Source organism: Micropterus dolomieu, linkage group LG15 (genome assembly GCF_021292245.1).
Source record: "Micropterus dolomieu isolate WLL.071019.BEF.003 ecotype Adirondacks linkage group LG15, ASM2129224v1, whole genome shotgun sequence".
Taxonomy (NCBI): domain Eukaryota; kingdom Metazoa; phylum Chordata; class Actinopteri; order Centrarchiformes; family Centrarchidae; genus Micropterus; species Micropterus dolomieu.
This window is the reverse complement of record NC_060164.1, coordinates 12749807-12763972: the sequence shown is the minus strand read 5'-3', so window position 1 is coordinate 12763972 and position 14166 is coordinate 12749807. Positions and strand designations below refer to the sequence as shown.

General features: G+C 41.2%; 2 protein-coding genes across 3 annotated transcripts in view; both read left to right on the top strand.

The window, feature by feature from the left end:
- LOC123984498 (urokinase-type plasminogen activator-like) overlaps positions 1 to 1465 on the top strand; it is a 2225-nt gene extending 760 nt beyond the window's left edge. The window contains exons 2-4 of the mRNA XM_046071414.1: positions 7 to 40; positions 126 to 274; positions 924 to 1465. Coding sequence (XP_045927370.1) covers positions 7 to 40; positions 126 to 274; positions 924 to 1118 — 378 coding nt within the window. The 3' untranslated portion in view covers positions 1119 to 1465. The remainder of the gene's footprint in view (positions 1 to 6; positions 41 to 125; positions 275 to 923) is intronic.
- Positions 1466 to 4535: 3070 nt separating this feature from the next.
- Positions 4536 to 14166, top strand: part of LOC123983875 (vinculin-like) — a 25826-nt gene continuing 16195 nt past the window's right edge. For both annotated transcript variants that reach the window (XM_046070303.1, XM_046070302.1), the window contains exons 1-4: positions 4536 to 4909; positions 11215 to 11285; positions 12358 to 12508; positions 13177 to 13285. In XM_046070303.1, the coding sequence (XP_045926259.1) occupies positions 4742 to 4909; positions 11215 to 11285; positions 12358 to 12508; positions 13177 to 13285 (499 nt within the window). In that variant the 5' untranslated portion in view covers positions 4536 to 4741. The remainder of the gene's footprint in view (positions 4910 to 11214; positions 11286 to 12357; positions 12509 to 13176; positions 13286 to 14166) is intronic.

Genomic DNA, 14166 nt, shown 5'->3' with positions numbered 1-14166 from the left:
TTTCAGTGCAGCATTGCAGGATTTGGAAGGGAGCGCTCCCGTATGTACTGAAGAAACTGTAACCTGCAGATTTATGAGTGATCTCTCAGCCATTTCAGTGATTCCTACACCTGTTTTGTCTGCAGTGGCGTGGCACAACTCACAGTACCTGAAACAGGCCAAGGTGAATCTGATCTCCCAGACTGACTGTCAAAAGGAATCGTACTATGGAGCTCTCATCACTCCGAACATGTTCTGCGCTGGGAGCCCTGACTGGAGCACTGATGCCTGCAAGGTGAGCTAAGAACCCAGTGTGTGAATGTGCATGTGAGCACTGGGAAAGAGGATGTTAAAAGGCCTAAAGAGAAAAAAAACAGAAGGCTTCTTGCTTGCGACCAGTGAATCACTTTAGTCTTGCTTTAAATGTCTGCGCAAAAGCAGAAGTGCATAAAGAACAGAACCCAGCGGTATTACAGGAAATCTGAGAAGCACTCTTTTCTCATCCTAAGTGTTGATTATATTGATTATATCGTCTTCTGATCGCAAGTAGATGTGTTTATTTATGCTCATCTGTAAGCCTTAATAAAACTTGTTAGTCTTAGTATTGGGGAGTTTCTGATCTTTTTCACTTTTGATTTATGAATATCTCTTTACATTTATCTCTTTTCACATTAACATGTTTTTTTTTCATTGTGATTATATTTTTGTGAAATAATTTCTACTGTTAGGAAAGAAATGTATCACAAATGAGTGTTACTTTATTACACAACAGAAATTTAAGAGTGGCTTACCTTGTCTGAAGGACATGACTGTCACTCAATTATTATTATCATTCTGGCAGTCTATGAAGACACGTACTTTCATAGAAGTGCTCAAATCTAAACATACTGGAGCCTTTCTTCACTCTGTGAGCACTGACTGACTGATGTGTACTCTCCTCACAGAATGACTCTGGTGGTCCGCTGGTGTGTGAAGTGTCAGGTCGGATGTTTCTGTTCGGGGTGGTGAGCTGGGGTGACGGCTGTGCCAAGAAGAACAAACCAGGCGTTTACACGCAGGTCACCAAATACAACGACTGGATTGCAGCAAAAACAGGGCTCTCCAAATACACAAAAGGATCAATGTATCCCCAAAAATGACGCTGTGACAGAAAGTTACCTTTTTGGGCATTTTATTTCTTAAAGGAAAATTTGGCCGCAATTGTGTAGGCTCTGGGTGCATGCAAGCATGTAGAGGAGTAGCTGAAATAGTTTTGCACAGTTAAGATTTACTGTAAAAGTGCAAACTGAATGTTTATTTAAAAGTATTTTATTGCATGTAATTCTTTTCTTTGCACTTTGGTGCAAAAACTTTTCATACCAGATTATGTTTTTTTAAACAAGCTATTAGAAAGTTTATTTATTTTATTTAATAAGCATTTCCTCTTAGAGGGCTGGCCCTGCCGTAGAGCTATTTTTTAAATAATAAATAAAATATTTGTATTACATATTTGTCATGCTCATTAATCTCCAAACCCCCAATGTTTTTTTTTTTCTCTCTGGCTCTTGCATATGCATATACTCTTGCAACCACACACAGAAATTGTACACACCCACTTGCTTGCTTACTGTAGGCGCACAAATTTCCTGTGTTCATGCTGTTTATCAGAAAAGCAGCAGCCGCAATGAGCATCTGCTAGAGCAGTGCCGTTCAAACTGGGGTGTGGGCCCTCTTCAGTGTGTGTAGCTGCTGAAGAAGGGAGGGGTGTGTGGATGTTGAGCAGACCTAAAGTTGCATCAATATGATTCACGTGTTAATATAAACAAACAAAAGTGCTCTGGTCCTAGCAAGGCTATTTGGCTAACCTGAATCTTTTGTTTATTTCATGATTGATGATCATGACTGATACAAATGAAATCAACTTTTACTGGGGTGGAGAACCACAGTGCCAGAGGACATAAATGTGTGCCTAACATGTGAACTATACATTTTTATGAAATGAACTGCAGAAATAATGCAGTAAGAAGTGCAAAACAACTGAATCTGTTAGTTCAATTCAGTTTGGTATGTCCTAATGAACGCATCAAACACTGGATGGCACTGTTGTGTAAACATTGTGTACAGGCAGCTCATCACTCTAAAGCATACTGAGATCACATACAATATTTTAATATAAACAGTGACATAACTGAAGACAGTTAGGTTTAACTGGTTTAACCCACACTTGTTGCACTTTTTAGATACTATGAATCAATCAGACGTGTAGCAACTTAATTTCAATTACATTTGAACTAGTTGTCAGAGTCAAATGGAAATATTAAATATAATTGGGGCTTGGTTCTTGTATCTCTCTAAAGATGCTATGAATTATTTCACTAAACATCTGTTGAATGGACAGCAGCTTTTTTAATGTTCAGCATAAAAACACAGTCAGCAAAAAAAGACAAAAGAAACATTAATTAAAGATTAGGTTTAATATGGTTTATGATCAGAAAACAAGATTCTAAATGTTAACATTAGCATCAGTGATGTTAGGCAGGTATAATGTTTACGATGTTCCTAGTGTTAGCATGCAAACATTTGCTAATTAGCACAAAAGTAGCTACAGTTGAGGATGAATTGAATGTCATTAGTTTTGTAGGTATTCTGTAACCAAAGTAAACCAAAGTATTGGAAAACGCATTAGGATTCATCCCCTGGGCACCATGAATGTTTGTACTAAATGTCATGTCAATCCATAATAGTTGTTAAGATATTTCAGTCCGCACCATAGCCTTAAACCCCGACATTGCTATCCCTACAGAGCGATGCCGCTGCATGGCAAAATTTCATTTTGTCAGAATCAATGCTGACTTACTGTACTGGCACAAAGGAGTTTGAGTGCTGCTTTGGGTCTACAAAACTGTGTGCACGCAGACAGTAAATAGTTTCCATCCCAGAATCAGTTGTAATGAAGGTAAAGTACTCTTCAGTGCTTATATGTAGTTTTAAGAAATACATATTTATTGCAGGACTCGGCCAGAAACTATTGTTTATATCCATATGCAGCATTGTCAACGCACATTGTACAAATGAAAGTAGCTCTACTAAACATGGTTCTGCTGCAGAGTGGGGAAGGCTGAGTGTCACATTTGTGGGGTAATCATCAGAGTACACTCTGTTATACTGAACAAGCACAATCCAACCGGTCATCACGTCATTATTGAAAGCATACTTCAAAACCTCTCCAAGCAACCTGCTGCAATGCTTTCTATCAAAGTCTGTTTGGACAAGTCCACATAAACAGATTGTTCACAGCAATGCTCCTGGAGCCAATCACAGTTCATCCTATTCCCCCTCAATTATTCACAGAGTTTACAGTTTACTTTACTGACTACTCTGCCTCAATCCATATATGGATTGGAGATGTTGCGAGTATGAGTATGAGTCTTACTCCTCTTTAAGGACAATTCCTAAGGAAGAGGAGAGGAGAGGGCAGGGTCTCTTCCAATCAGGTGGACCAGAGTGTCTAGTCTCTGTAGTTTGGATCGCAGCTGCTTAATTGTCTACAGCCACATTAGGGTCACACACACACACACACACACACACACACACACACACACACACACACACACACACACACACACACACACACACACGCTCTCCTTGCTGCAGGATAATGCTGGGTCTTAGGGGTAGAAATATTGCTGTTTTTGCTGCTGGAGTCTCTGGTTTCCAAAGTTTAGAAGTTAAAGTTACAGTATGGAATAAATCTGATTCTTTGCCTTTAATGCAACCTGTCAGGTGGGTGTTAAACCAGTGGTACAGCTGCTCATCCAGGATCATCTGTGTCAAAGTAAAAAAGGTTGGAGAAGTAGTTTGTGGGTGCAGTGCAGGATCTGTAAGTCTCTGTCTGCTGGAGGGTCTCCTTCTTTCAGCTGCAGCCAGCAGCAAGCTGAATCCTTGGTCTTTATTTAGACCTGGACATTTAGGCCTGGAGACATGAACTCCTCACCCACTTTTTAATGAACATAGATCATATATCAAATGCAGGTTTGAAGCTTCACAAAAAGTAATAAAAAAAACAACACTCACCACCAGTTATCTTCATCAGTATAGGCGCTGGTGCAGCTCCTCATCCCATCTCCAGTGTCTATGGTTTCACAGATGTGAAGCTGACCTTTATCTGCATGTGCATGGAGCGGCCTCCAAACACATAATGTTTACAACCCTCCCCTGTTATATGTTACCCCCCCCCCCCCCCCCCCCCCCCCCCCCCCCTTCTCTGCTCTCACCTCTTCTCCCATATCTTGGAATCACGATATCTTCCCATTATGTTTCCCAAACACTTTCCTTTTGGGGGCCACTGGCATGCATGACGTAATTTGGGAAGCGCTCTCACTTGCAGCGTGTGTGCGCGCGCGTGTGTGTGTGATGGGTGTGTGCGTGCATGCATGCAGAGAAAGCGTCAGTGCGCACCAACCCGCTTGGGAGCTGTATTCCTTCGCTGTGATTGGGCGGAAGGCGGTGATTCCTTCTGTCACGATTTGGGTCGCTCCCACCGGAGGACACGGAGCGTTAGAGCCTTTGCCGAGCTGCGCTCTAGAGGAGACGGTGCACACCGGGAGGAGAAACGCATGAGGGTTTCGTCTCAGGGGCAGGACTGGCAACTCGGGATTTGTCCTCCTGTCTGTTGGAGAGGAGAGGAGAGGGAAGGAGAGGAGAGGAGAGAGAGGGGGGGTCTTCAGAGCTGGAGCGACCAGCCGCCTTTCTTCTGTCGGGGCTGCGGTAAAAGTCGTTCACGATGCCGGTGTTTCACACCAAGACCATCGAGAGTATCCTGGAGCCGGTGGCCCAGCAGATCTCCCACCTGGTCATCATGCACGAAGAGGGGGAGGTGGACGGGAAAGCCATCCCAGATCTGACGGTGCCGGTGGCGGCGGTGCAGGCGGCAGTCAGCAACCTTGTGCGGGTGAGTCCAGAGTTCTACACAGGGCGTCGATTCACTAAAACCTCACTGGCAAAGTGTCTTTATCCATTGATGTAGCCTATGATCCAAACCAACGCGATTAAAGGAAAAATTTCAGGAGACAAACTCGTGCTAACTGATCTGACAGTATTGCTTTTATTAAATCCATGTCATATATTTGCCTATTAGTACAGTGGGTAATCAAACTGTCCTGCACTGCACATTAGGCAGTTAATTTCATTTCAGTGTGGCTTCCAGATTGATTCATTGCAACCCCGTCTTGATCTTTGCTCGCCATTAAAATGAAATAAAACTACCAAACACCCAGCTGACGCTCATGGTTCAGGAGCTCGACCCTGCTGTAGTTTTCTGCGCATACAACACAGCAACACTGTACAACAGGATGTCAATGCCGATTGATAATCAGATGGCCGCTGAGCTTAATGAAGTTTGTGGGGCGGAAGAAACGAGTCCTGATTGAATTGACAGGATGCGTCCCCCCCTCTCTCTCTCTTTCTCTCTCTCTCTCTCTCTCACACGCATGCACACACACACACACACGTGTGTGAGTAATCAGTTATGAAGGAAATGTTACTTGTGTTTGAGGGAATGGTGTATATTTTACTCTCAGCTTCATTAAGATTAAGCTGCATTAGATTTTTGCAGATTTTAGCTTTGTAGAACAATGGATTTAACAAAGCCCATTTATAGTCATACACTTCAAAGAGAATAGATACAGCTTTTGTGATTTACCTGACTCCCCCCTCTTTTCTTCATCTTCCCTTCGCTTTCCTCCCTGCTCTCTCCTTTCCCAGCTTCTTTGACCCCTCCACTTACCCTCTTGTCCCATCACATTTCCTCTGTCTCCTTTCTCCTCTGTTGTCTTGAGTCTTGTTGAGCAATGTTGCTGGAGGCAAGTCCAACTATGTTTTGAACGGATAGCGGCGGGGCGGGTGGCAGAGTGGTGGGCAAGGGGTTTATGGTGGTAATCTTTACTCATTACCATTGACGGCAACACTGCCCAGCAGCATTGCTCTAAAAGTTGTTCCGTATACCATCAGCTTTAGTGCTGCTCTTCTGGCCATGGCTCCTGCTGCAAAAAACAGGATCCCTTTTCACCAAGACTGCCTTTTTAAAACTAAGTTTAAGATTGTTATTGATATAGCCTAATACTGGGATGTATAGACCACAATTTCCTCTGTGGAAAGGATTGGAGACTGATAGCCAAGTATTGGCTAAATGCATATTACTCAGCATGTGTAAGGACAGCCAGAATGATTCTGAAGTAAGACAAATATATTTGGATTATGCAAATCCATATATGAAAGGTCATTAATATTTTGCACAGTCAGTGTCCACAGTGTCAGTGACTGGAATATCTTACATTGTTTCCTAAGTTATAGTTAAAAGATAAAATCAAGCCATTTAACTTAAAATTATGACATATTACGATGTTAAATGTTACTCTGCAAAACCTTGAGTATAACACAAAATTATAATTATTGGTACTTTCGTATTAGTATTAGGGACAGTTCACCCAAACACACAAGCTTAGTTTTTCCTTTCTTCAGTGTCTGAACTGTCCATTCAGATAGTTCTTGAGTGATTTGCAGTACATTGCAATACATTTCATAGCTATTGTTGTCAGAATACTTTAAATAACTTACAGTGAATAAGGGATCTTTTTTGGTTCTAATGTCATGTCAAACTTTTGAATAGTTCTTACATAAGGATGCTGCGTCCCTGCACAAGATCACTTTGATAAATATCTCATTAACTGATAACGAAAAGGGCCACTCAGTTTGAACTCAAACACAGCGGCATGTTTTAATGAAAAAAAAAACTTTTTATGTGATACCATCCAGCTGCTCTGAGTCCTTGATATTCCATTGCTACTGGGCAAAAGGCTCCATCTCTCTATTTCTCTGCTTGATCCATTCAGTTGATCCATTCAGACAGTGAGCAGAAGGAGGCTAATGGCAGCCTCAGGTGTGTCACTGGGTCTGAGATGATGGAGATGCGACGCTACAGAAAGAGATACCGGCTGAGGACATAGTAATACTGAAGTTGTCAGACAGAGGAAATGCTGTTAGGATGGGAGGGACTCTTTAATTAGGTAGAGGAGGGAAAAATCAACCCGATAAATGAAAACTATGAAGCAATAAAAAGTCAAGTTCCCAGCATTTGCTGTTGTATTTTTGGGAATGGAAGATTTCAGGCTTATTGTACACTTAGACACTCTGGATAACAACGCGACTAAATGCTTACATGCAGATGAAGAAGAAATGATGAGTACTTGTGTAGTTCACTGATAGAGGGCCGAGAGTTAAGAAGTGGGTGACAAGAAGGTGTTGAAAGAGAGCACAAAAGGTGCTTGAGCAGCTTGGTTGGTTGCCGGGTAGATAAACTTAACTGGAAGTAAAGGACACCTGAAGCTCAAACACACACACTTCTGAGCACACATGCTTTATTTTAGAAAGCTGATTCATTTCTACACTTGCGCAGTTTGAGCTAAGATATAACACAGTATACAGCAACATGCCACCATCACCACAAGAGTCCCTGTGCACACTGATACAATTACACTGTTAACCCGTCCAGGGTGGGCTGGCTGCGGGGGGTACTTCAAATCTAGGTCACTGAGACACTTAGACACACACTAGACGGTGTCAGTCTCACTCAGTCAGAGGTTGTGCATGGGTTGACGCTGTTTCGCTGTTGGTGTATTTGGTTGAAGTTGTGCCTCAGTGGTGTTTGTGAAGTATCTACTCCTGAAGGAGTCAACATAGATCCTGAGTATGTCTGGGGGAGGGGGAGGAAGGAATAAATAGATTTACCGTTGAGTGAAGTAACCAAACACTGACAGAACAGAGCAGAAAGAGAGGGAGAGGAGGGATGCAAGGAGTGAGACTGTCGACTAAAACTGTCAAACAGTGTGACGCAGAATGAGGAAAGAAGAGGAGGGATGGAGACAGGGCGAGAAATAGCCACTTTCAGTCGGACGCTGGCACCCTGTGAAGGAGGGAAAGTGTCTGTGGCATCTTCAGACTGTGCCAAGCCTCATAGGCCACCCTTCCACCTCATAGGCCACCCTTCCACCTCCACCAACTCCAATATGAAAGTGGTCACTCTCAGTAATGAACCAACAGATGATCATCACCTGACTCTGCAGTTCCTCGTAGCCCCACAATGCGTTTCCACATGTTTCAGCTCATTGTTTTGGTTTTACAGTTTTTAGCAGCTGAAGAGCCAGACATTACAGATATAGCAGTTGGTGGAGACCAAAATAGAGCTAAAAAAGAGTGAATATATACTTACATTTGTCTGATGGGTTCAACAATGTGTATAAATAGACAACTAAAATTTTAGCTATAATGACTTTATAAGGCTATATTATGTCAAATGTGTGATTTTTAGTGGCCACACTTTTGCAGCTCTAAGATAACAAACATTTGCTTTTACTTGAGTACAGTTTCACATAAGTGCAGATTAGCTTGCTTTTCTCAATGTCTTAAAAAAAGATCAATTCATTGATTAATATAAAAAAAAAACATCATTGGATTATTTTGATTTTTAAAATAGTTTTGGGAAGATCTTCTTCTTTGATTTGATAGCAGTAGAAAGGTGACAGGAAAGGAGGCAAGACAGAGGAGGAGAAATAGCTAAAATAGTTATTAATCATGACTTGCAGGAGTTGACTTTTGTCATCATACTTTGCACCAGACCCTTAGATCCCGTGGAAAATGAGTATGAAAGCTGTTCCCACATCAGAGCTGATCCCTTTGGCTCTGAGATAAGACCAGGCTAATTGTATTGTGTCAGTTTTAATTGACAACTGTCTGTTTCCCGCTGAAGCAATCACACCTTTTGTGCTGTACACCACACACACACATCACACCGTCAGTGTGTCCAGAAAGTCACTTAACTTATCATTAATTATGCATTGAAAAATTGATGCCATGGGTTGCTGCTTACAGGAAACTCTGGAGCTCACACAGCTCTTTGATCGGTCACCTGATGTGATTCTGTGAGTTCATCCAGAGGGGGTTTCATCAGGGTGTGATCTACTCCCTGCTTTTTAAAAAATAAGTTAATTCAAGACACATCTCAGCGCTCAGTTATTTTATTTGTACCCTTAATGACATTTTTGTTTGTGAACATTCATTACAGTGTTTCACAATGTCAAATTACAGCACCGCCAGACATACCGTATCATACATATTTAATTTGTAAATTAATTTACAAAGATGCCAAAGTTTACTTTTATTTTAGAAAGGGTGGGATGATTATGAAATACATCTTATTTATCTTATTTATTCTCACAGTTTTATCATTACATGCGGCTGTGGCTTGGAAGTAGATCGGAAGATCTGCTGTTCAATCCCCGGCTTTCCCCATGTTGACGTGATGTTGGGCAAGATACCCCAAATTGCGTGTGTGTGAGTGTGCGAATGATTAGTACCTTTCTGGTGAGCAGCTGGCACATTGCATGGCAGCCTCTGCCATCAGCGTATAAATGTGTGTGAATGTGACATGTAGTGTTAAGTGCTTTAAATAGTCGTAAGACTAGAAAGGCACTATACAAGTACAGTCCATTTCCATTTCAAACTTGATCTTGACTGGTCCCTTCAAAGAAATGGAATAGTTACTGTGTGTTGCGTACATTAGTTACACACAGATGAAAACACTTATGAAACTTGTTTCTATGGTTCATAAAATACAACCACTTGATTGATTGCTATTGCATAAAACAGAGTACCATCACACTGGCTGAAATTGGTTTTCTTGCTATATTATAGTCTAAAGCGGCATAATCTGAATCTGAAAAGAAATCACACGTGAAGAGCAGCTGAGTTGGATGTCAGTGTTCTGTAGGTGAATCTGTGTTGTTTCTGGAGCCAAAAAGTCTATTAACCAACTTTCATTGGCGCAGTAGCAAGAGACCTATGTCATCACCTCATTGTAATTGCATCTCAAGATTTGTGTATGTGTGTGTGTGTGTGTGTTTGTGTGTGTGTGTGTGTGTGTCTGTGTGTGTGTGTGTCTGTGAGTGTCTGTATGGGATGTAGGATGTGTTTTGTGTTTAAGAGTCAGTGTTTCAGAGACATGTGACTTTTCAGCCAGCTGTTTCACTGTATAAATATCTGCAGAAGATGTGAGCTATGTCACCCTACTGTGTGTGTGTGTGTGTGCGCGCGCCTGTGTGTGTGTGCAGATTAATTACACACTATGACTTTCTGCCTGTTTGTAAGTGATTTATACAAATTCTATGACGAAACAGAGAAAATGACAGAATCTTCAGGAGAAATGAAATGGTCCCAGGTTTCTTGTTTCTTACTGAGCCTGGGCATCAGAAAAGATATGGTTAGTTTTACAAGTCAGTGTGCAGGTAATGAAGCCTCAGGGATTTAAAATATCTCAGAAGGAAAACCAAAATCTAGGCAGCTCAACAAATAATGTCAAAATATATTTTTTAAATGTGACATTTAATGGTGTCCATATTTTGACTTATGTTGTAACAACAATATGTGGCTGTGGAGGTGACAATGTTTCTTTGCAATAAATAGAATATGATAACATGCAGACCAGGACATAAAGACGTATTTTTGTTTTTGAAATGTTTTACTGCAAAACAGAAACCCATTGTTTACGTATTTGTGGAGTGAGAATGTTATATTGTTTGCAACCAAATAAATCTACAGAGGAATTTAATCAAGATCCCTTAATGTGTTGAAATTAATTTGAGGGTCATTAAAATGTCAAAGTATTTAGTTTTAATCCCAATCAGAAAGAAAATAATCAAGTATCTCTAAAAGAAAAATAATCAATGCGTAAAGTCATGACTGTCAAGTTCGATTTGTTCAGCAAAGAGAAAATATGTACATTTGCCTTCACCAGGTCAATATCATGTGTGTCGTGAATCGTGCCTGATTCTAATGTAGAAGATTTTTACACTCCTAGCAAACATTTTACGCTTTACTGATGACTAGATGAAATCAGTGCTACTGACCTCCAGGTCAAGGCCACATATGGGTGCTTGGTCTAAACAGTTGTTTAATTAGAGCAGTGTGAACATCCTCCCCCCGACCTGCCCTCATGTACAATAACAGATGAACAGAGTCAACCAGAGCCCGAGCTGCTTCCCTTTAAAGTTCGAAAGATATGACATGCACTCATGGTTGAAATAGGTGTGAATTGATACACACCCTTCACCCTTCAGACTATTAATAGTGCTCATGTGAATACTATTTCCTGTCTTGCTGCAGCTAATGATTATAATACAAATGGTCCATCCGTGTGTGTTGCAGGTGGGGAAGGAGACTGTTCAAACCACCGAGGACCAGGTGATGAAGAGAGACATGCCTCCTGCGTTCATTAAGTAAGGCTATCTCTGAAGCACCGCTCTAGTTTCTTTGTACATCTCCCTCAATCATGCTCTCACCCACACTCACTCACAGAAATACCCAGAGACAAAATTATGGAAATGATCCACTTTATCTCAGCAGACAGAGTACTTGTTAAAAAGAGGATTCCAGACGATTCAGTGTTAGGAAACATGGCTGTGTTCCCAGCTGCAACAAAGAGCCACTTCTGAGGCAGAGCCCGGGTGACTTGTCCGGCTCCAGCATCAAGACCGCTGAGAGGCTGTTTGTTGTTTTCCAGCTTGCATCCAACGAGCTGACATGAAGTCTGAGTGCTGGCTGAGAGCTGCTACTCAGCAACCCTGGGACTTCAGGCTGTGTTTGCTTGCCTGTATGTGATGCATTTGTGTGTATGTCTGTGCTTTTACTGTGTATTTGCTATATTTCCAGTTTGTTCTCTCAATGATTTCTGTCGTTGCCTAATTTTTTAATTTCCAATTAGTTTTTCAGTTTTAAGAAAACGGTCCTCAAGAAGATACTCACACTGCCCTCTCAGGCTAACCTGCACATTCACGGGGCATTACACCATAAATCTCCCTCACAGGGCTTAGGAGGGGGCGTGTGGGAATGTGAACCAGCCTAAATATAGTTGAACCAGCAGCCATCGATACCCTTACCAATGGGGGTCAGAAAGAGGAGGCGGACTTGAGAGATTGATGAGAAATTGGCAGGTTTTGCAGTATTAAAAGTTACATTATTTCTAACACAACAAACTCTGAATCCTAGATTTAATTACAAGGCATTTAAAGCTGATATTTATATGGAGGAGGCCTTTCAAATGTAACTAAACTAAAAATCTCTTTAAATTTGGTTCACAACACACTTCCCTACGTATGCACCTTGTAACCATCTCTTGTCACCAGGAGAGCAGCTTCTTTAATGGACTGTGAGATGTTCTGATTTTTTACTTAGTAGTAGATGTGAGATCTAGTCCATTTGATTCACAAGGTGATACATTCCTGTTATTGGTAAATGTATATCCTGCATTTAATCCTTACTGCTCCTCTTAAGCCAGCTGTGTTTTCTCAGGGTGGAGAACTCAAGCTCTAAGCTCGTCCAGGCGGCTCAGATGCTAAAGGCAGATCCGTACTCTGTTCCTGCGCGAGATTACCTGATCGATGGGTCCAGAGGGATACTGTCTGGAACGTCCGACCTGCTCCTTACCTTTGATGAGGCTGAGGTGTGTGTGTGTGTGTGTGTGTGTATGTGTGTTTACCTTCTTGTGTGTGTCCTGAGAATTACTTCAGAGGTGTGGTATCTTTCAGGGAAATAAAGCTTTTTATAGCTGTACAGAGGAAGGAGGAACTCTGCTTAGCGCAAGTCTGTAATGGACTCTCAGATGCAAAATGCAGCCAGATCTAATCACTGAGATCAAATGACTTCCCTCTGTCATAACTCAGGATGTGTTTGTGTGTATGGCTGGCTCTGTGCATAAGTGTGTGTGTATGTGTTTCATGTTTATATATCCCAGTGGGGACTTTAACATGAACGCACACTAAACAATGAGACTAGTGTCACCGTGGGGAAGATTTTGGTTCGTGTGTGTTGAATGTTTGATGGCAGCTCCATAAGTGAAATCACATTGGGCACGTGATAATGCTCATCTCTAGCCTAATTTTTGAAAGAGCAGCTTCTCACAGTCACAAGACATACATCACAAGACTTTACACACACACACACACACACACACACACACACACACACACACACAAAGAAACCACACAAACAACTGGGTAACTTACTGTCTAAAAAAGCTCATGCACACATTGAATCGTTATAATCAGCCTTTGTTTCTGGCCTATATTCATGTTGTCACCTGCTTGTCATTATGTCTACGTTGTGTCATAGGTGCGTAAGATCATTCGCGTGTGTAAAGGTATCCTAGAGTATCTGACGGTAGCTGAGGTGGTGGAGACCATGGAGGACCTCATCACTTACACCAAGAACCTGGGACCAGGTCAGCGGGAGTTTTCTTTTTAAAAAGCAGTCCTACTAGAAGAGCCTCCATCCAAAATGTATTTGAGCATTTGGGCATTTTCATCAACCAAAGAATATTTAAAGATCGGTTAAATATGGTGAGAGAAGGAGCATGCAACGAAGGACCTCCACATTATTAACAAGTGGCCTTAAGCACATACAGAAATCCTATTTTGTTTTCAGGCATGTAGCAAAATTACGGGCTGATACAGTTAATCTGTTATGAAAAATGTCAGTTTTAAGGGAGTGCTGTTCAGTATTTCAGCAGGTTGTTCCAGCTCAGAATTCAACGATTAGTCAACTAATCAGACAGAAAAAAATTGGGAAACATTGGGAAAGCTGATTTAAATTCCTTTCACAAGGCCAAACATTCCCCAGTTCTTGTTTCTAAATTGTGAGAATTGTGTGAACTGAAAATCTTCGTTTGAGACTGTTGGTCGAACAAAACAAGCTGAAGAAATAAGCTTGAAAGAAGCTGTCTCTTTGGACCAAATAATGAATCGATTAATCAAGAAAATAATCAGCAGATTAACTGATAATGAAAATACTAGTTAGTTACTGCCCTGTTCTAGTTACAGGACATCTTGGGTTAAGCATAGTATTTAAGAAATGAATGAATTGTCCTATGAGCAGTCTTTATTAAAATCTTAACTTAAACATTCAGCAAACTGTGTAGATAATTATTCTTATCTCAACAAATTAGACAAAATGGTTCTCACAAATGCATCACACAATTCAACATTTTATAAGGGCCACTACTAAAACATGAACCATGCAACAAACCTATGTTTTAGACTACTCTCTGGGTTAAAGATCAAAAATGTAATTAACTACTGACTGCTCCTCTGACACTAAAATGCT